The 21,690-nt window shown below is 47.9% G+C and overlaps 6 protein-coding genes across 6 annotated transcripts; 2 read left to right on the top strand and 4 right to left on the bottom strand.

The window, feature by feature from the left end:
* Positions 1 to 3,629: 3,629 nt before the first annotated feature.
* On the bottom strand, positions 3,630 to 4,775 carry N7477_002049 (putative sarcosine oxidase; the record flags this gene model as incomplete). The annotated part of the gene is made up of 1 exon (XM_056963712.1): positions 3,630 to 4,775. The coding sequence occupies one exon, from the start codon at positions 4,773 to 4,775 to the stop codon at positions 3,630 to 3,632; it is 1,146 nt and encodes a 381-aa protein (XP_056826631.1).
* Positions 4,776 to 5,696: 921 nt separating this feature from the next.
* On the bottom strand, positions 5,697 to 6,907 carry N7477_002048 (cystathionine beta-lyase; the record flags this gene model as incomplete). Its single annotated transcript, XM_056963711.1, has 2 exons — positions 5,697 to 6,632; positions 6,668 to 6,907. 2 exons carry the CDS (start codon positions 6,905 to 6,907, stop codon positions 5,697 to 5,699), a joined length of 1,176 nt encoding a protein of 391 aa, XP_056826630.1.
* A 1,252-nt stretch (positions 6,908 to 8,159) lies between these two features.
* Positions 8,160 to 9,383, top strand: N7477_002047 (iron-sulfur cluster-binding protein, rieske family domain protein; the record flags this gene model as incomplete). Its single annotated transcript, XM_056963710.1, has 2 exons — positions 8,160 to 8,980; positions 9,047 to 9,383. 2 exons carry the CDS (start codon positions 8,160 to 8,162, stop codon positions 9,381 to 9,383), a joined length of 1,158 nt encoding a protein of 385 aa, XP_056826629.1.
* Positions 9,384 to 10,436: 1,053 nt separating this feature from the next.
* On the top strand, positions 10,437 to 12,294 carry N7477_002046 (fungal specific transcription factor domain-containing protein; the record flags this gene model as incomplete). Its single annotated transcript, XM_056963709.1, has 3 exons — positions 10,437 to 10,746; positions 10,806 to 11,707; positions 11,773 to 12,294. The coding sequence occupies 3 exons, from the start codon at positions 10,437 to 10,439 to the stop codon at positions 12,292 to 12,294; spliced, it is 1,734 nt and encodes a 577-aa protein (XP_056826628.1).
* Positions 12,295 to 15,803: 3,509 nt separating this feature from the next.
* Positions 15,804 to 17,317, bottom strand: N7477_002045 (mannitol dehydrogenase family protein; the record flags this gene model as incomplete). Its single annotated transcript, XM_056963708.1, has 2 exons — positions 15,804 to 16,165; positions 16,195 to 17,317. The coding sequence occupies 2 exons, from the start codon at positions 17,315 to 17,317 to the stop codon at positions 15,804 to 15,806; spliced, it is 1,485 nt and encodes a 494-aa protein (XP_056826627.1).
* A 553-nt stretch (positions 17,318 to 17,870) lies between these two features.
* On the bottom strand, positions 17,871 to 19,637 carry N7477_002044 (sugar porter family MFS transporter; the record flags this gene model as incomplete). Its single annotated transcript, XM_056963707.1, has 1 exon — positions 17,871 to 19,637. The coding sequence occupies one exon, from the start codon at positions 19,635 to 19,637 to the stop codon at positions 17,871 to 17,873; it is 1,767 nt and encodes a 588-aa protein (XP_056826626.1).
* Positions 19,638 to 21,690: the final 2,053 nt, after the last annotated feature.

Genomic DNA, 21,690 nt, shown 5'->3' with positions numbered 1-21,690 from the left:
TAGCGATAAGGTATTTAAATCCTATTTCGAGAAAATATCGGTATACTTATAGTACTCCTTCGGGATCACACTCTGTGTCTCTTAGTCTTTAGCCTATTATTAGGTATCTCGCTTCTCTTCTAGGATATAGTTAATCTTATAGAGAGAAGTAAGGAAGACCTTATTATCTTCCTTCCTAATATATTAGTAAAACCTAGTGCCTCCGATAAGTATAACTATATCTAAGAGACTAATATAGCGTTCTTAAGGTTTTTATAGTTACTATAGAGGCTCTGGGTCACGGACTTAGTTACCCCTAAACGGAAGAAGCTTTCTGGCTATCCGCGGTTAGGGGAAGTCATAAAATAGCCTATTTCGTCGGTTAGCGTCCTCTTAGTATTAAGAATCTGGCTTTAGTCTTCTTAGAATAGCCCGAGGAGAATAGTAGGTATCTTCGTGATTATATTATCCTCGAGACTAGGCTCCTTAGGCTAGATAAGTCGTCCTTTTTGGTAGTCTAGGAGAACGCCAAACTCCTTAAATCATATCCGCCTAAGAATTAGGTTATATCGTCCGAGGTCAGTAATTAATATAGATAGGCGGAGGAGTCTCTGGCTATTAAGAATTAGGGTTAATTCGAGAGTATAAGTGATTAGTTTTCCCGGGTATCTATTATAGCCCTTAGTCGGGATCGGGTAAGGTAAGGGCAGAGTATATAGGCTAAATACCTTTCGCGACCTACACCGCGAGGGATAAATCGATATAGATATAACTACCTACTCTAGTATCACTAAGTGCTAAAATTAAAAGAGAATATCTATTATAGGCTATCTAAGCGATAAAACTAAGACTTTCGCCTAATCTAAATAATCTAGTTAAATCTAGAGAATAAAGTAATGTTGGAGCATAAGGGGAAAGCTACCACGAAGCAGATCGTGGCCCCTTAAGTCCGTGGGATCAACCTTAGTCCGGCCAGGTCAGTCGGTGCCAGACAAAGGAAGAAGGTCAAAGGTCGTAGGATAGACTATAAGCAGATATAGCCTAAACGAAGGCAGAACCACAGTCCTGAGGATCAAAGGAAGAAAGTAGAACTGACTTTGGAAAGTGGAAAATGACTTGATTCTTTCTGCTAGAAAAGAAGGACATATTTATAGGCTAAAGTAGCCTAGAAATGACGTCTAGAATAACATACAAATACTAGATAGCAACATAATAAAGGTGGCAAAGAAGGGAACCGAAGAAAAGCCAAAAGAATGATGTCAAGAATCGACGGTTTCAGCCACCCCGAAAGCTTCCCCGCAGTATCAGGTTATGCATGCCCAAAGGTGGACCATTTTATCCCTAAGGGAAAGTGGTCCGCCTATCCTTGAGGGGACTGAGGGTCGAAGTCTGTTCACCGAGGTTCGAAGACCATGGTCGAAGTCCGCAGGCAAGATATGCCCGAAGGCACCTCCGAAGGAACGGACCATTCATGCCTGAAGGCGGACCATTTACCTCTGAAGGAAAATGGTCCTGCCTATCATTCGGGAGAGGGCCGCGGACCAGAATCAGAAGTGGTCAAAATATCATTTTGATAGAAGAAAAAATCTGGTCACGTGATTAATACAATGCTGATCTTATATGTTGAATATAAGGATAGATCTTTCTTTGTAGCATTGGTCTATATTCCAATAAGTAATAACTTCTTACTACCTAAAAAGGAGACTTCTTCTAGGTTTAAATTTTTCCTAACTAATTATCCTAAGGGGGGTTAGGCGGCTATTTAAGTATCTAAAGTTTAGCAGTAACGATTATAAAGATAGTATTCTTCTTCGGGCACTCGCGAGTTATATACCCTTACTCGCGATAGTTAAAGTAGCGACCTTCCTTTATTAAAGCGTTACGTTTATCGACCGACAGTGGCTTATATAAAGTGGCGCCTATACTCTTACGCTTCACGAATAGTAACTATAAGACGCGGGAATAGGTTATATTAGCTAAGGCTTCTATAGTAGCTTTAAAGAGGGTAGTTAGTTTACGGGACTCCTTAGCCTTAAATTAAAGGGTAATATTATAAGCGGCGCTCTAATAGATATAGATAAACTTATTAAAATTAACGGAAGTCTTATCTATAAGTAATATTATCTAGGTCTATAATAAGTTCGGTAGCTTATCGTAAAGGTCTCGCTTTTAGCGATCCTTTATTTAGTTTACTTCTTCGGTAAGATAAATAAATTTAGCGAGGAAATCGTAGAAGTTATCCCTTAGCTTTATTATTAGATATTAGTATTCCTAATAAGCCTTAGTAGTATAGTTTAGATTCTGGAAGACACCCTTTAGGTACTCTATAATATTTAGGGCGTCCTAATAGGGGTTTAAGGTATCTTCTTTTAGATAAGGGTAGATATAAAGGAGTGCCTTCCCTTTATAATAGCTTATAATATAGATTATACGATATTTAGTAGTAAGATAATAATTAGCGTTCGTAGCTAGCTTATATTTAATTATCATAGCCTAGGCGTTAAATCGAACTATCTTACTATTATCTAATATAGGAGTATTAGGTATTTTAGCTAATAGATAGCCTTAGGCTTTAGGGACTTAGAGGTCTCGATAGTTTAGAGTATTTTAAGGGCTCGGCGCTAAGGATTAAAGGAGCTAAAAAGTAAGATTATTCTATTTACTAACTATAAGATCTCGGTAGGCAATAACCTTATCTCGCTCTTAGGTTAGATTAACGATAGTAGCCTTAAGTTACCTATTATTAGTCCGCAAAAGTTATATTAGATATATATCTCTAAAGGTCTGTAGGTCTTATTAAGTCTAATAGGTCTCGCGCTAGATTAGTTATTCCTATAGGCTATTTATATTCTCTTAGACTTTCTTTCAGAACTAATTCTTAGAGTAAAACTCCTAGCGGACGAGGTCCTTAGCCTCTAGGTTATTAATCTTAAAGCTAATCGTATTATAATATCTTAATAGGTTCCGAGATAAGGTTAAGAACTTAGGTAGCTCCTATTCCTTAGCGAGCTCCTCTTAGATATTCTCCTTATTATCCCCCTCCTCAGAGAGAAGGTTCTTAGTCGGTACGGTACGTCTCTCGCGTCAGTTACGCGACTTAGACTTCGTATAGGTGTCAGTTCCTTTAACCATAACGTTGTTCCGTCGTAGCGTTCGGTAAAGGTTCGGTTCGGGGTTCGTTCGCTCGGTTCTGATTCGTTAAAGGGTATCACCAGTGAGGCAAGATAGCGATAGCGAAGTATCTGATATCTAGACTGCACCCAGAGGCGACGAGAAAGAGAAAAGACGAGTTTAGTTATATATTACCGACCAAGACGAAGAAGAATTCGTGTATCATTAACAGAAGCAACTAAACTGGAGAAGAAGAAGAAGAGAGAAAGAGGGAAACGAGCATCTACGAAACAAACCCACTTCTATCCCGAATCGGGTTAGACCCACGGCTCCTTCCAGATCACGTTCCCCCTCAGGCCTCTCTCAGGCCACAAGACATTCATGCGTCACAACTTTTACGTCAATGATCATCGTTGTATATGAAGTCCAACACTCTCGTGGTCAGTGTACATGTAAGTCAACTCTGGTGTCATTAAGAAGAAAGTCTTAGAAATTTCGCTGTCATGCCAGGAATGTATGTAACAACAAAACACATTTATCTAAAGCTTGCTGTTGAGGGTAGCAGCCTTCGGAATTCCCCATTTTGAGATATCCTCATTGGTATGGCCATCCACGGCGAGCTCGGCCAGCGCCCGACCAAAGGCCGGAGCAAACTTGAAAGCATGTGCAGCACCCAGACCAACGATGATATCAGGATGGTTGTCCAAGGGGCTGATGATAAAGTGTCGGTCGGGAGTGATCGTATACTGGCAAGTGATGGTGCGCAGGGGCTGACGCTCCTCGTCAGGAATAAAGCTCTTCATGAAGCCTGTCAGCTGCTCAAGCAGCTGGGGCGAATGCACGAATGTTCGTTGCTCAGGTGTCATAAAGTTATTCGAGAAATCACGGCCGGCCTTGATGGTCGGCTCGCCGTAGCAGGGGAAGCCATAATAGCAATTGGCGCCTTGCCAGATCCACACAGGAAAACGGTCAGTGTGAAAGGCAGCCGCGTCGGTGGGTTTGTAGTATGTAACTTGCTCTTGCATAACAGACACGGGAATATGGACAGATAAAGGAGCGAGTAGCTTGTCGATCCAAGCGTCAGTGGCAAGAATGACCTTGGCTGCCTTGAATCGACCCTTGGGTGTTTCGATTATCACTCCACCTGATGATTGGGGTGTAACACGGTCGACGGGCGTATTATCTTTCAAGACAGCACCATGGGAGCGGGCCATAGCCTGCAATGTGCTGACTGTTTTGGCAGCATGGGCGATGCCCGAGTCGGCCGTGAACACGGTCGAGACATTGTCGGGAATCTCAAACTGAGGCCATCGCCGTTTCACTTCTTGGGAATCCAGTAGCTCATATGGGACATTTTGATCATCTAAGCTCCTAGTGAAGTCGCTAGCTGGAACTGGCGAATCTGGCGCGAAGAACACCACACCGCCGGTGACTGTCAGCATCTTGTAGCCTGAATCCCGTTCCAGTTGGGCCCAGTCCTTGTAGGCCGATTTTGCAAGAGCGACATATTCGGGGGCAAAATTGGAGGTTCGAACGATGCGAGAAGTATCGTGGGAAGCTCCGCGTACATGTCCGAGCTCGAACTGCTCGAATGCAATCACGGTGGCGCCCTTCTTGGCGGCGTAGTATGCCGCTCCGCTTCCGAGGACACCAAGTCCCACAACTGCGACGTCGAACTGATCCATGTTCTGGTGCTATAATTGACAGTGAGATAATCTGATCGATATGAGTTACGATCTTCCAAATATTGCACCGACTTTATGAGCTTGCACACCCCCTCCTTCGACCATTGGGCCCATAGGCGTCGGTCCGTCCACGTGATTTTCATCACACAGTGATAGAGCGCCTTGCCACGTATTGCTAGAGCTTCAGATATGAAATTGGCATTCAGCTCGGTGACAGGAGAGCTCCAGTGGATCCATCTTTATCGTATAGATGCATGCAAAGTCGGCGCGGATCCGGCATTCAACCCCACAATGCACTAGATACGCTCAGATGACCGGTGATTTCCCCGTCCGCCGAAGCCGGTCACTTGATCAGCCCTCCCCACTATCCATTGATTCCTAGGCTTCGGCAAGCGCGTTAATAGCTTATCACATGGATGCAGATTAGTCGTGGATCGACCTTTTCGCAGGCATGTTTGCATCATGGCGTTGATTTAGTCTCTCTCGAAGTTCTGCGACCTCTGAGAGTAGTGTGTTGATAATGATAGTCATATAACTTTGTCTTGCTTATGGTAGGCTAATACAGTATCTTGATTTACAATATCTCAAGTCATCAACTTTGAATTTCTGTGTTCGGCGCTGGAAACAGCCTAAAAGTGATGCTCGAATTATACTCTCATGGTATCAGGCCCTCTATATCAAGCGAAATTCAATTCACACCAGCATCTGAAGCAATACATAGTATTGAGATTTCAGAGCTCAGATTGAATACATGCGCAGAGCTTACTACCTACTTGGGCGGATATAAGGAAGTTCTACCTTGTACACTAAATGCAGGACTCTCAATTGGGATCCCGCAGGATCGACTCCAACCCTTGAAGGATGTCGGCTTTCAAATCATCAAACTCCTCAATCCCACAACTTACTCGCAAGAGCCTCTTGTCACAGCCTGCCTCGCTCATAGTACGCCATTCCATCAGGCTCTCCACGCCCCCCCAGGCTAGTCGCATGTTGGAAGACAAACATCCTGGTGGGCAGACGACGAGCATGATCCGGATTCTTGGCCCACATGGAAAAGACCGGGCCAAAGCCTCCAGGCATTTGCTTGCGCAGCCATCCGTCCTTCAAATCATCCTCCTGCAGCGAGGCATGCTTGACATGACTCAGAACCTTGCCAACTGGGGATTTGGGGTCTTGCAGCTGCTCATGTAGCCACTTAGCCAGTCTCTCTGCTGTTTGTGCCTGCCGAGCCACTCGAAGCTGCATAGTGCGAACGGATCGGATCCCAAGCCAGCCCTCAAAGCTTCCCATGACACTTCCAATGTATTGACGATCTTTATGAAGCGTCTTCAGCCATCCTTCCTCGACATGATCTGGACGAATGACCAGAATACCGCAAAGCATGTCTGAGTGGCCCCCAACGTATTTTGTTCCACTGTGCATCACAATATCTGCTCCAAAGTCGAGAGGGTTTTGTAGCGGGGGCGGTGCGAAAGTTGCGTCGACAGTCAAGTAGGCACCCTTTTCAGTCGCCTTTGCTCGATAATAGGCAAGGTTGCGAGCTTCGCCCGTGGGATTAAGGGGCGTTTCAACGTGGATCATATCACCAGGTCCAGCTTGATCGACATCTGTCAGGTCCAGCTTTTGAACCCCTGTCAATCGATGTATGATGTCCAGAACTCCATGGCACCCGTGGTATCCATCACCGATGAATACTTTCTTCGGGTTGAGGAGAACAACCATGGCGTGGAAGGAGGATAGTCCGGTCGAGTAAGTGATCACTTCTCCACCCATGATATTTTTCAGCAGGACTTCCAAGCGATTGGTGTTTGGTGCCGTGTAGCGAGAATATACGTGGGAGTCATAAGGGGCATTCGGCTGTTGCATCTCATTAGTGTGGGTGCTTCGGAAACCAACTCAATCTTCAGGGAACTTGCATCTTTGTTTTCCTCCGGCACAAGATTATCTGGGTCGCGTGCATAGCGAAAGTTGACCGCCGTATGCATGCCAGGGGCAATCGCACGATGGGAACTGACAAAGTCATCGGCATGAATTGCTCTTGTGGACACATGCATTTGGGGCAGAGCCTGGTTCAAGGCTTCTGCTGTCAAAATGAACTTGGATGCATCATCGGACGCTTTGATTGACCCCATAGTTGTTTACTCCAAAGTGCCTCAATGTGAGAAGAATAGACCGGCGAATAGATACTTTTCGTTGTTAGCAAGGCTCTTTCAAGGTCTTAAAAGACTTTGAATTTTGTTTAAAATAAGGAAAAGTTTAGTATAGGTTTGCCTCACATATCCCCAGTCTGTCGGCCAGTCGGACGTAGTCCGTACACTCCGATAGTGCACTCCGACACTTTCGCTTGGCGTGCACATGATCGGATCGTACCGTGCTGGTGCGACAGGCCGAAGACCAACTTCACTATCGCACCAGCCTATAATCGACCCTGTATATTTGTGACTACCCGCGAAGATCTTGAGTTGGCAGCTGTGGACCAAGCATGTGTCCCAGGAATATTTGGAAAAATGAGCTGGTAGTGTAGAATCAGAAGGACAGCCAATGCTTACATACATCATTTTCCCCAACAAATAACCCCAGATGTCGCTGGACCGTGGTATCATGAAACGTAGGTCGCGTCCACCCAGATAGACGCCTGGACAAAGCCATACGCAAATTTGCAACCCAGGTATCTCCATATTTCGTGGGAAACCACGCAAGCAAGTATGGAATCCAGAACTTCTGAGAAGAGATATTTCCGGCTCTCAATTCTAAGGATCATTTTGTACAATTTTGACTTGGGAACAAATAAAATTGCTTCGGTGAGAACATCTTTTCTGAAATTTTCCCTAATCGCCCTCCGAATCAGGAATGCTCTTAGGAGCGGCCGATACATCGGGAGGTAGTGCCGCCATGATGACTCCCTTTAGGCCCGAAAATTGTACTTCTTTGATAACCTAAATGCTTCTATATTGAGACCATGTATATAGTTTGATAACACTAATTTGGCCACCCAAATGTGACTTTAAGAGAGGGCTTGCGTCCACGTGATCGGCCTGGACGGCGTCGGGCCGGACCAGCGTTTGCACGCTGCACAGCTATGAAACAATTTCGTCAGACGCACTCACTAGGACGGCAGCTAGCGGAAAGATTCGCGGTCACGATGACACGGTGGGATGACCGCCGGTATGACCCCGAGTCAATAGAATCTACGGAATGCAGGCCATCGGTCTCATTTCCAGTATGTTGTCGCGTGATCGGCGCTCTTTGATTTACTTCGTTCCACGGGTTTAAATGGAGCGAAAAGGACCCGGACATCGAATGCGCATATATCGTGTCACTAGAAAGTACCACAGGTATCCTCATCTTCTATCTTAAGCTGTCTACAGATCAAGACTCTTCACCATGGCTGCTGCAGTCGCGTCTTTGTTTGGCTACAAGCCCACCCCAAACGCAAAACTCCCAGATGAACCGCCTAAAGCTCTTCCAGCGTCTTGGTATCGTGCCCCAGAAATGTACGAGCTAGAGCGACGAGCTATCTTTTCTAAGAAGTGGATCCTAATCACCCACAAGTTGCGCTTCGCAAAACCCGGCGACTTCCTTCGGTTTGAAGAAGCAGGATTCTCTTTTGTGCTGTGTCTTGACCGACAAGGAAACTTGAACGGCTTCCACAATATCTGCCGTCATCGCGCCTTCCCGCTCATCTCGGAGGATCAGGGCAATGCGAAAATCCTGTCTTGCAAATATCACGGATGGTCATATGGTCTCAATGGAAAATTGGCCAAGGCCCCAAAGTTCGATGACGTCCCGGGGTTCAAAAAGGAGAACCAAAGCCTGTATCCCGTTCATGTGCATACTGATGCCTTGGGCTTCATCTGGGTCAATCTGGACTCGTCACCGAATCCCGTCCCCTGGGAAGAAGACTTTAAGGGTGTCGACACACAAGAGCGGTTCAAACGATTTGATTTCAGCCAGTACAAATTCGACCATACCTGGAATATGAATGGCAACTATAATTGGAAGACACTCGCCGATAACTATAACGAATGCTATCACTGCACCGTTGCGCATCCTGACGTGGCGAATTTGGCCGATCTGTCATATTACTACACAATTTCCACTCCAGGACACATCCAACACTACTCTCGACCGAAGGAAGACAAAAAGGATGATGATATCCAGAATGCGAGTACATACTATTTTCCAAACGCTTGCATGACGGTCTCGTGAGTTTATTCAAGTCTAGTGCTCCCCCTTAAAATATTATCTATTAACATACGTTGGCCTTTCAGACCCCATTTCTTCTACATGATGCGATGCGTCCCAACTTCCGCAGGCACCTGCTCCATGGAATACGAGGTCTATCGGCATAACGAGGCCTCGGACTACGACTTCGAGTACATTGATTCATTCTTCAAGAGAGTTCTCGATGAGGACAAATATCTCTGCAATGCTGCTCAGAAAAACCTGAATGCCGGTGTCTTTGTAAATGGTCAACTTCACCCCCGTCTGGAGAGCGCTCCACTTTTTCTTCCAGAATACTGTCCGAAATCTGCTAAGGAGTCATCGCGACGAGGAAAGGAAAGATGGCAGGGAGATTTGGCCAGCCCGGCAACATTCGGCCGGTGACGCTACGGCTGAGGACATTGCTTTTTGCTCAGGATTGGCATGCTCTGGGGAGGGCTCCGGCGAACTGGAATGGTAATGCCGATGTTTCATACTATAATTCTTATCTTCGATACCTTTAGCTAGATACTTTTTGTTTTTCGAATTAATTCATATCAATTTCTAGCCTCAATACCAACATTTGCCCCTCCTAATTTAGATCCGAAACACTCTCGTGGTCTAGCCTGTGAAGTATATAGCTCGACATGACCACGCTGTCAGATTGTGAGACTCTTCACAGTAGTAATCATTTCTCAACTCCACGACTCTTGGAGTTATGTCATCACTTTCCGCTTGTGGGTATACTTTCCCTGCGTGGGTCATGTCGTGGATGCGAGTGGATCATCTCCGCGTGTTATCGGGCGAGGTACAATTCACGGCTCGTAACCCGATAACCCCGCGCACCTTGGAATACTTGCCAAACCAGCGAACCATCTCTCTGTCTAGATCTTTTGCTTTCCCGGCACTCGGTATGAATAATCGTGTCAGTAAGAGATCGCATCAGGCCTGTGAAAACTGTCGGTGAGTGAGAGCCGCGATCGCCATGTTGCCGGGGACTGCTTCCTGATTGCCAGCAGCCGAAAGAAGACGCGATGCCCCGGAGAGCGACCAGCATGTTCCACGTGCACTCGTCTGCAACAAAAGTGCCAGTATAGTAGAAGCTACGAGGGCTTGGAAAGATCCCTCGAGGGCGATCGGGTCTTGGTACGTTTTATGTTGGAAGATAGGGACGGAAAGCGCTAATTGATATCAGGAAGACAGATTGCAGCAACTGGAGGAAAAAATGGAATTAATACTTGAAGCTCCAGCGTGAGAAACACCGTCCCTTTTAACCATGGCTACATTTCTGACTACATTAGGTCCTTGCGTCAAGTTGGCACCCCCAAATCACGATCTCGTGGGTTTCAAAGCCGTGAGAATACATTGGATTCGAGTGACTTTCAAGAGACCCCCCTTGCGCGGAAAATACCCAGTGATGAGGCAGCTCTTCAAGCCGATCATAGGCTGCCCGTTTCAATGCCAGCAAAAAACATTGTGACCGAGGGTATTGCACTCTATTTTCAGTACTGCCACAAGCAACCGCTGTGGCTATTTGACCCGGAGGACTTGGCTGTTCCAGAAGATTGCCGCAAAGAGGTAGTGTTCGGCATACTCAGTCTCTCGCTTTGTTACTCAGACAATCCCGCTCTTGAGGGGAGAACGGACCAGATGTGCCGGCAATATGCCGAGGCTGCTCGCAGCTATGCCATGCTTCGTATAGCTCAAGGCAAGGTAAACCTCTCTACTTTGCAAAGTTTCTGCTTGATTGCAATGGCTGAATACATCGGTAAGAGCTATTTTTGCTAGCTGACTTGTACCCTCGGGAGCTGCTAACCATATCTCCAGCCAATGACACTCATCTTGCAAGGCTTCATATTGGCCTTGCTACAAATCTTGCAAAGTGTGCAGGGATAGATATCGAATTGCACGAGGGCAGATCTACCCCAGAGCTGGAAGAAAGGCGAAGAGTCTTCTGGAGCATTCATCTTCTGAACCAGCAGTACGCCCCTCACAGTATGCAATTAAATATGCTGCGAGACATTCAGAAGCCGAGATATCTGGCTGCCACGGCTGATTCTTCACGGGAGATGGGACTGAAGCCACCTCAAACCCCGCAAGAGAATGGCGCTCTCACATCGAGAGGTGGGATTTGGGTTTATATGGTGCAATTGTCGACTTTATGGAGTGAAGTGCAGCACTACGTCTCACACTGTGCCAGTGGAGACATGACGCCGCCATGGTCAATCGACTCTGGCTATTCTATCATTGGGGCTCACCTGATGGATCTTGAAACTAGTTTCCCTACAGCCCATCGATATGATTCAGCCAGATTCCAAGAGCAGTCTCGCGCAGAACTGAATCGCGATCGCGGATACTGGAGCCCCTGGCTATATCTCCAGTTCACCCATCATGCCGTGCACAGTGTCCTCAATCACCCTTTTCTCTACTCTTGGCGACCCCAGCAATCTGCCCGGCTCGCGGTGCCCAACACGTTTTGGAAAACGTCATCGGAGTTGGCTCTTATCCATACGAGTTGGACGGTTCGATTGATAGAAATGGTCGCTGATAAAGAGTATCAACTGTCTGACCCATTTCTTGGTCACGCGGTAGCGATTGCAGCGACTATTCACCTTTATTACTGCCGTGCTGCCGATCCAGCTCTCAGAGAATCTGCTCAAAAGAAACTTGACACATGTACAAGGTTCTTGAGTGACTTGGCGAGGAAATGGCCCCGACTTCAGTCACTAGTAAGTTTGCCCCAACCACGGCATTTTTTCATCTTCCTAACACATATAAGTATCAAAAAATACAGAGGCTCATCGAGTCTGCATTTGCTGTCAGCCCATATTCAACTCATAGCCGACTGCCCCGAAGAACACTTTCCATCGATACAGCCTTGATGTGGGACATTCTTTGTCACAAGTCTCCTAAAACCCCATTCGATCCTCCAGGGGAGGGCCTCTTTGAAGCATCATTCTTGCAACCTCATGATAACATCCACTCAGATCAGTTGACGGTTGAGACCGAGATATTTCACGGTTCTGTCGCGGCGGTGGACATGTCTGACGGAGGCCAAGCGCTGCCGCCATATTCCAGCACATTGCGCTATCTTGCTTTGTCAGAGAGCGAAAACCAAGGGCCTTGGCCTCGAAACTCTACTTTGTCAATCAACAGTGGCTCGGATGGAGTACCGCTACAACGGGAGCCATTGGCGTGGGCGGCATCGGGATTCCCTGGTGATGTGTCTTTCATGGACGTCACGCACGACCCATTTTTCCAATTCCAAGATCACGAAAACCCATATCGAGGAATATGGGAGATCGGAAATCTGTGAACAACTTTTCAAAATTCTGGGCCATTGAAATTATTCGGCGAGCCTTGAATTGGCAATTCTTTCCACTGTAGATTTACTCTGAGCAGGCGTTAAATGGAGTTTGAATACTTGAGTGTAGAACGTGGACCGTTACAATTGGTTTCAAACCAGGAGCTTTAGAGCAACTAAACCTTGATGAAACGGCAATTATTTCAACCGCTTTCTCCCGTTTCATTCTGTATGGAGATTTGTGTGTTCTGCAACGTGTGTCTTGTGCAGCGGATTTCAATTACTGTGATTTGGCATGATCAATAGCTTTCTTACAATACCAGAGTCTGTGCATGCCACGACGACCGTGAGAATGGCCAAGGATATCCCCGCAAGGATAAATAGATCACGCGGGCAGATTCCTTCTTTGTCGCTACGGACGCGGGGGCGAAGCCGACGGAGACATTCAGTAATGCTCAACGATCTTCTCTTACAGTACATTAAGAAGACGGATATCCACATTGTCTTTCACGCTTTGCTGCTAGGCCCGTACTGAAACTTTTGTGATCGCTCGTAAAGGGAATTTGTGAGCAATAATAACTCACGACTATGCTAAACAAGTCCTGTCACATTCCCAGTTTCGAGATTTTCGCTCCATGTCAATGGCTCAATGGCCGTACAATCGAGATAATGGAAGTGCATATTGGAAATCCAATATCTGCCTCGCGGGTTTCAACGTCAGGCCACAGTTCAGTCAAGCTTTTTCCGCGCTACCCTTGGGTCTAAGTATATTTTCAACCCAGTCCGGGATGGTTAGGCTGAGTTTCTTTATCGACACTTTAGGCAAATCTGCATCTAACTCCACTAATGGGCATTTCCACGCATCTACTACTCGTTGGTCCGGTCGATAGATGATTGAAGAAACCATTCAGTCTCCCAGTCTGAGCCGTGAGGTTTGAACACAAATCGTAACATAGGAGAATGGGCGAGACGATATCGCATTGACCTCAAACGAGGCATATTACGAGCTGCATGGGCCAGGGAAATGACTAACCTGTGAAAATGTGCAGGATCGAGATTCGGTCGGTCTACACTGCCTTCCTCGTAGGTTATGAGAAAGGCAGTCGTTATCTGAGATTGAAACATTCAATCCAACCATCATTTCTTTCCAAGGGCTCTCTTCCTGGTTAGAGAAATTGAATACCCTTATGCTATGCGGCATTGTCATGAGACCATCAGCGACAGCTACCGAAATATTATCAAGTGGGCTCTTCAAGCTAATGTAGCCCCGTTCCACAGAGGCATCCCTCTTACCTTGGCGCCTTGCTTGAATGTATTCAAGATGATCCGGACGAATGTACTCATCTAGATCGAACACCATCTCAGTAATCGTCGTGCAGTGTTGGACAATTGGCATGACGGATCCAGCCCAAATCTGATGAGAGGAGACCTCGCCATTAAAGGAAAGACGATCAATACATGAGACATCGGGAAGAAGGGAGGCACCATTCCCTAAGAACTTTGCCCGGTACACAGGAACAGCCTTCGTTCTCCCTTCAGTAAAGTCGTAACGATAGTCGATGGCGATGCTAAAATTATACGTATGAGGCTCTTTTCCTGCTTCGCGACCTAAAAGCCTAAACTCCACTGAAAGACCTTGCTAGAAAAGTCAATGATTGCCGACTGAAAGGCCACGTCATCATTATGGCGTACATCGTTCTCGATGCTGCAAGCCTCTTTTTTTTTGCGGGTTTGCCAATCTGGAAGGTTGATTGGGACAACAATATGGTATCTGAGGTGACGAATCAGAGCTCGTCGTACCAGTCGATTCCCGGACGTCACTTCCTGAAAATGACTTAGTGACATTCCCCTTTCATAGCTTTCTTTGCTGACGCCATCGGCGCTGAAGACATGCATCGGCTCAGACTAAAGGAGGGCTCAAAGCCGGCCTGCCATTGACGGCATACTGTAGTACACGGGATCAGAGAGGCGCCCGTTTCTTGCAGATAAGCCGCGATCAAATGTAGTATCTCTTGCGGAAGATCCGTCACCATCTCGGGATGAGGAAGGCAGGTTACCTCTCCTGTGGTCAATCCTGGAAGATTGATGGGTAAGCTAACGGACCTGGAATCGGGAGTTTGCTCAGGTTCATAACTGGGTGGGGCCGCCCCATCCAGCACTAAGACCTGGAATAACGATTAGCCTAGCTGCATCCATGTAGGAGGCCTTTCGCCAACGATGGGCGGGACTCGCAATTTGAGTCTTATTTGCAATTGATTGTACTTGACATGCCCTTTGCCTGAGTCGAGAGAAGATACAGAGAACGAGACACCCAATACGCATATTTGCCAGCCGTGCTAGGTTTACGCCACGAGAGAAGCTAGAATATGCGGGCATAAATCAAGGACGTTTCATGGTGGAGAGACTGTTCAAGTAAGAAGGACAAATCTAAGTTTTGGTAAGTAAAGTGATTACTATTGAAGACGCGTCGGCGTCGGCTGGTCTTCAAGCAGATCCGCTCATGTGACCGGGGAATCGGGAGATGCCGACGGCCCGTAAAAGCTACCCCGGATTCCCCCATACTTGACTTGCGATCAATACTGGTTCACAATGACCCCACCGTTCTCAAGGCATAGCGGGGCTTCCATGCCCCTTTCATTGAGCATGGAACCGATGGCATAACCATGCGGTTGCATTGTATCCAGGAAGCAGTGCTTGATGGTGAACGAGCCAGATCAATAGTTTGGAAGATAGACGTATTTACAAACGCAATTCTATTGACATCTGGAAAATTTCTCATCCACCGCTGTTGGTTATTATCACTCAGTAGCCGCTCTTCATCCATGTTTTCTATTGTCCCTGCTAGCATTTGTTCTTTTTTTCTCCCCTGCTGCGCCGACCTTCTGTGCTCTGGACCGGGTCTCTGAACACTACCAAGGAGTTCCTTCTCTTTCGTATTTTGGGGCGATGGGACTCTTGTGCCTACCAATGTCCGAGAACCAAATTCCATGATAAAATGCAAGCAGAAATTAACGGTGGTTGTCTCTCTGTATCGTTTGGGGTCCTGGCGCTGACACCAGCACTCCGCGGGGGTTTCTACTATGGTCCAGGGGCTCTGTTACGTGAACCCACATTATCCGATTTTTGGTTAGCCGACCATTAGTGTCGAGTCTTGATTCCTGAGAAGTGCTTCTGGCGATCCTCTGACCCAGGGGACAGACGTTTTTATTTAAACGTGTGTTCCATTCTCGGCCGGTCAGGCAATGATGTTAAAACTGTCTAACCAATTCAACGGAGATCCACAGGTGGACGGTATCTCACTTGTGACGGCTCTGGCTTAATTACCCGATGCAACGATAGTCCCATTCAACCTTTGATCTATCACAATTCGATTGTTAAATATTGATTTGTCCAGCCTTGTTTTTCCATCTATATTTCGCTTCCGTAAAGTCACACCCTCGTGACGTATGCTCAAAAAAACAAAAAGGAGCTGCTACTAGACACCAGCATTCTACTATACTAGCCATTTGACCCTTTGACTATTAGTCAATGTACTTTGGAAGAGACTTGATCACACCATCGCGCGAAATTTCCTCCAATGCGGTGGTGATAGTGTCGAGGAAGCGTTTGTCGCTACGCAGGTCATCACCGAATAGGCTCTTGATGCTGAGCAATTCCATAGGGTTTGTACCGCCAGCACGAGCCTTGGTCTGAATCTCCTCAAGCATGGGGTCCTGGACTTCAAACTTGTTACCGTTGTCGTCAACGCCGTTGATATAGTGGAACCAAGCGGCCGCGGTGAAACAGAGGCGACGGAACGGACCAGTGGCCCAAATGGCTTCAGCAATAGTGGGCATAATGAATTGAGGAATTTTTCCAGTTCCACCGCCGCAAATACGGGCAGCTGGTCCATAATCGGGGGGTTGGAGAAACGTTCCACGAGTGTCTCGCAGTATTTATCGGTATCGTGTCCAGAGATTTCGGGGAGAGTAGGCTTGACTTCCTCCTGCATCATCTGCCAGACAAACTTCCTGAATAATGGATTCTCCATCACTTCATGGACGTACTTATAGCCTGCAAGTTGGCCACCATAGGCAATGATGGCGTGGCTACCGTTGAGCAGACGTAGCTTATGCTTCTCAAATTCCTCGACGTTTTGGAGATTCTTAACAATCTGTACTCCGACCTTTTCGAAAGGTGGACGACCATCACAGAAATGGTCCTCGATTACCCATTGCATGAATGGCTCTGTGACAATCGGCCAGGAGTCCTCAATGCCAAAATCCTTCGCGAGGCCTACTTTATCGGCCGCGGATGTTTGAGGGGTAATACGATCGACCATAGCGTTAGGGAAGTGGCCATTTGTGTTGATCCACTCTGCAAGCTTAGGGTCCCGTAAACGGGCAAAGGAGACAAGCATACGGCGTGTGATAGCGCCATTTCCTTGCATGTTGTCGCAGGAGACGACCGTGAAGGGTTTGAGTCCCTGTTGGTGGCGCCGTGCCATGCCGTGATAGAGGAAGCCGAAGGTAGTCTTAGGTTCGTTGGCAGGGTTGAGGTCATGCTGAATATCAGGGTCCTCACTCTGTAGCTCGTGGGTGTTCTCGTTGTAGTAGTAACCGCTTTCGGTGATGGTAAGCGACACGATATGGGTGTCGGGGTGTGCCATCTTAGCAATCACAGCCTCGCGGTTGTCAGGGGCAAATAGGTATGAATTGATACTGCCCATGACCTTGGCAACGCTACCTTGAGCGGAACGCTCGACGATGGTGTAGAGATGGTCCTGCGAACCCAAAGCGTCTCGCATTGCAGCGTCGAAGGGCTGCAAGCCAACACCACAGATTGCATAGTCGGTCACTCCATGCTTCTGCATAAGCTCGTTGACATAGACAGCTAGGTGAGCTCTGTGGAAGCCACCCACGCCAACGTGAACGATACCCTCCTTGACGGCGTTACCACGCGAAAAGCTAGGGATCTCAATCGGTGCGGCACCTGCGGCGGTGGCTGCCGCAGTAAGTTTGGGCAGATTCTGGGTGTTGAGCTTCAAGGGTCCCATTGTGCAAGATGAATGGATTGAAGAGGAGATGAGGGGAAAGAGAGTGCGCAGGTAGAAATAAAATACTCAACGGAAGCAGCTCTACTACGTAGGTTACCGCCACCTGTGGGCGGCAAAGGCCCCGCCGCTTTGGGCAAAAACGGGGACCCGCCCACTTGGTGTCGTGGGATGTAGTGGGGGAGCCCTCGGCATCCTAACGAATTAAATAGGTGCTCCGGGGTGTTCCCGGCCCGACCGAAAAAGGAGATCCCGTGGAGCTTTGTTCCCGCATTATCACTGCCGTTGTGTCCTTGTGGCACAAAAGGCATCCAACATCACGTGTCTCGACTGAGCTCAAGCTTTCAAAGCTCGTTTTTTCTTTTGTCTGGTAAAAAAATCATTCATCATTATCGATGTAAATCATACTTGATAGCATGCATATCTCTGATCCTTGAAGCGGACTATAGTCCAAGGGGCTTCTTGCATTATCTTATTTCACATTCATTGAGCAACAGTGTGAGGAATTGTCTTCACACGCTCCGAAGTTACCTCCACGTTGCGAATGACAGTCTTCTCACATTTCGACCTGCTCGCTGGTAACCGCAACCTTCAGATCCTCAACATTTTCTACACCAGCGAGGCCAAGGCTCTCATTGATGCGTTGCATACGTTGGCGATCAGCTTCGGCAATACTTGCCTCAGATCCACCGAAGAACACATCCAGCTCCTCAAGAGTCTTATCCTTGGTTTCAGGGGCGAACCACCAGATGAAAAGACCTCCGAGACCACTGAAGATAGCGAAGAAAATGTATGTGCCATACTTCATTGAGTTCAGCATATCCTTGGTCGTCAAGCCGATAATGAAATTGAAGAGCCAATTAGTTGAAGCGACAATTGCGACGCCTTTAGAACGTTGACTGTTCGGGAAGATTTCTTGAGTCAAGACCCACGCCACCGGACCTAGAATTGGAAGGTTAGCCAAGAAATACGAGAGATTAAAAAGAGGACCGTGCATACCCCAAGAGTAGGCAAAGTTAACAGCAAAGAGCCAGATGAAAACGATAGCAACCCAACCCTGGCCTTTGTCGAGTCCCTGATTCAGGTCCCACTTCGGCTTGTATATACCTTCCACCGTAGCGACAACGATATGGCAAAGGAACATGCCAATCGCGCCTACGATCAAGAAGGTCTTCCTGCCAAACTTGTCAAGGAAGAGAACCGCTGGTAGGGTGAAGATGATTTGTAGGATGCCAGTCACACCTGTCGCTAGAAGGGTTTGCTTTGTGGAGCTAAAGCCGAAACTAGCGAAGATTTGCGGCGCATAGTAAAGGACCGCATTGATACCGGTGAACTGTTGGCAAATCATAGTACCGCATCCGAGGAATAGACGCTTGAGCATATTAGGGGCAAACAATGCTTTCCAAGGAGCTAAAGTACCGCCAGCACCAATAGCCTCGCTTTCGGTCTCTTCGTCGAACATAACAGCTGCCTTAATCTCGAGGAACTCAGCGCGAACCAGTGGATTAGTAGCAGGGAGACGGCGAAGCTTAGAGAGGGAAGCGAGAGCATCTTCATCGCGATGCTTCATCATCAACCAACGAGGCGAGAATGGGAACCAAAACATGCCGAAGAACAGAATCCAAGCAGGTATGATCTGCAGTGCTAGAGGCAGGCGCCAGGCAATAGTCTTCTGTCCAAGGCAGGTGTGGCCATGAGTCAGGGCAGCGTTATACGTGCCGTCGGTGAGATAAGGATTGGAGATTCCTTCGGGATTACAGGTGGTCCCGCCAACATATTGCATACCATAATCGAGCCAGAAGGAAATAGCCGTCCCGATCGTAATAGACAACTGCTGTAAGGAGACCAGAGATCCTCGCAACTCCGGAGGGGCAATCTCAGCCTGGTAAAGTGGGATGACCATGCTGAACATACCAATCCCCACACCACCGATAACGCGACCGGCGAAGAAGTAGGCAGGGGTCTGAGCACCGGCCTGTAAGCCAGTGCCTAGGGTGAAGATGAGAACAGCACTCATCATAGCATACTTTCGAGAGATGCGGTCGGCAAGAATACCATTGATCAGAGCACCTGCCCAGGCCCCCAGCTCAAGGGCAGACACCAGCCAGCCCTGGATGGTGGATCCTGTAAATGTCGGAAAGTGATTTTGGAAGTTCTCCATGACAAGAATAGGACCCATCACTCCTTGGTCGTAACCGTACATGATACATCCCAGAGAGGCAAAACAGCAGGTCAAGAAAACGAAAGGGTTCTTGAGAAGACCCACGATACCATGGGCCTTCTCCGCGTTGGCACGGCCAACGACAGACTGGCTGGCCACCATCTTGGATTCGCAGGAGGTGGAAAGCACTGGAGTAGAAAGTAGTGGGAAAGAGGATTTGGACCAGCACACGGAAGCTGTGCACAGTGGCAGACCCGCACCATTATATACTGTAGCTGTCTCGGCAAAGGTCTCCGCATGTTTTCTCTTTCTGGGGTCACTTCGGCGCTTCCTAGGGTTAGCCGGTCTGGGGATCCTGACCCAGGCCTCTTAGAGGCCCCCTCATGCCCATAGCACCAAATTGACAATCAATAGAGCCCTATTGGATAGCACAGGCTGCATGATTCTATTTGCTAAATGGAGCAGAAGCTAAAGGCTGGGGATGCAGTTGGCTAGAACCGGGGTAGATACTATGTCGGAAATCCCGTGTGCTCTTGTAAGCGAAACAAACCCAGCCTTTGTGGGGCAGCGAGCGCCATCCAGCCTTTGTGGCGGAAGAAAAGCACTGTGCCATGAAACCTCGGCGTTCGATGGGCGCATGGGCTCATCTTCCTGATATCCTGGCGAACAGGCCCCCTCATCTGGTGATGCTCATCGATTGGATGGATCATGGGGATTTCCTCCTCGGTCAGCTTTCGAAAATCCTACCCCAGGGCTCATGCTCCGTAATTGCTTAGTGCTTACACCCAGCTGCGCTGAAATGGTTACTCTCAGAGCCTACTTGATGTTACCTTTTGTCCGATATTTGGCCGATGCAAACCCAGGCCCAACGTTCATGCCAAGTTCCTTTCTATCGCCGAATTGTGCCGCCACTTGAAGTGAAAGTCAGTCATCCCGTACAATCGCAGTGTGAGCGATAAGGAATTCAGGTAGAGATTTGGGATGCATCTTCAACTTGGCGCTCGAGAACGGTCACACCGACAAGAAGAGCAAGTTCAATTTGCGATAGCGTGGGTTGACAGTGGGGCCGGAAAGGGGCTGACATTAACGGGGAAAACTTCATTTGAGTTCTCCTCGATCCAGCTGCTCCGAGATCTGGGGTAGTAAGCGAGGCCACGCTTACGGTGCGAATCAACCTTGGGCCTCAGCGCACTCATCAGCGGAGCAGCTCGAGTGGAGGGGTGCATCTATTCACTCGGTCTCCATAATTGATTTCCACGGCCATCGGGGAACGAATACGCAGTTGGCATAAGAGGTAATGGGAGGGATCGACATCCCCGTGGGGATAGAAACCCGGGGATAGTTCGTTTTCGTAAACGAAGTGCCACTTGGGCGCTCGGTGAGCCGAGTCAAACGGTCGGCAAGGCCAGCGAAGAGCCCAGAGACTGGATTTCCTCGGCTTCACTCGTGGAGAACACTAAGGTGACCACTCTACTATCCTGCCGTTGTAGTCGAATGGCCGCACGGTCGCCGTGATCTTGATATTTCTTCTTTTTTTCATTTATTTCATTGGATTACAGTCTGTCTCTTTCCTTGTTCTCCTTGTCCCGTGTTCACTTGTCCGCTCATTCTACGATCTTACACGTGAAGGCGCATTCAGTCGAGGAAAGCGTGATAATCTGTTGACCCCAAGGATAGGCAGGATTGCGCCATACGTCGCCCAGAGTCTTGGCCTCCGGCATCTAGTACGGATGTTGTGACGGGTTTAGATGCCCGGCAGCCATTTTGTTGGCCTCTTCTCCGAGATCCTTAATTTCAAGGCATCGTGTGCACTGGCGTGTGAAGGAAGACAGGAAGTCCGAGCACGAATTCGGAGATTTGCATTCCACTGGCGTTCCTTCGGATAATACGGCAACTCTATCTCCGACGCTCCGACGCTAGATCGCGGGACACAAGACCTAGCGTACACGAGGATCTGAGCTTGGTCTCGCTAAGCTTTGTTGGGCGTTCGGTCAGGAGCGTATGCGGGGAAGTCCTCCGCAGACTGAACCCGGTCAGAAAACAAGGGCTTCAAGAAATTGGGAACGACTTACCTTCCTCTTAGTTATTGTCTGGATGTTCTTATCTGCAGGGGAAGGGATTTGGCTCACTGCAGGTTATGTGAACGCTATACACGCTTGTTCCTCTTGACGGAAGCTCCCCCTTGAAACAGATGATCACTTGGTTAGAAGCGTCC

This window comes from Penicillium maclennaniae, assembly GCF_028827695.1.
Source record: "Penicillium maclennaniae strain IBT 15551 chromosome Unknown utg000002l:1.0-2354659.0:1.0-2356205.0, whole genome shotgun sequence".
NCBI lineage: Eukaryota > Fungi > Ascomycota > Eurotiomycetes > Eurotiales > Aspergillaceae > Penicillium > Penicillium maclennaniae.
The sequence above is the reverse complement of the archived record's forward strand: the minus strand, read 5'-3'. Positions and strand labels throughout refer to the sequence as shown.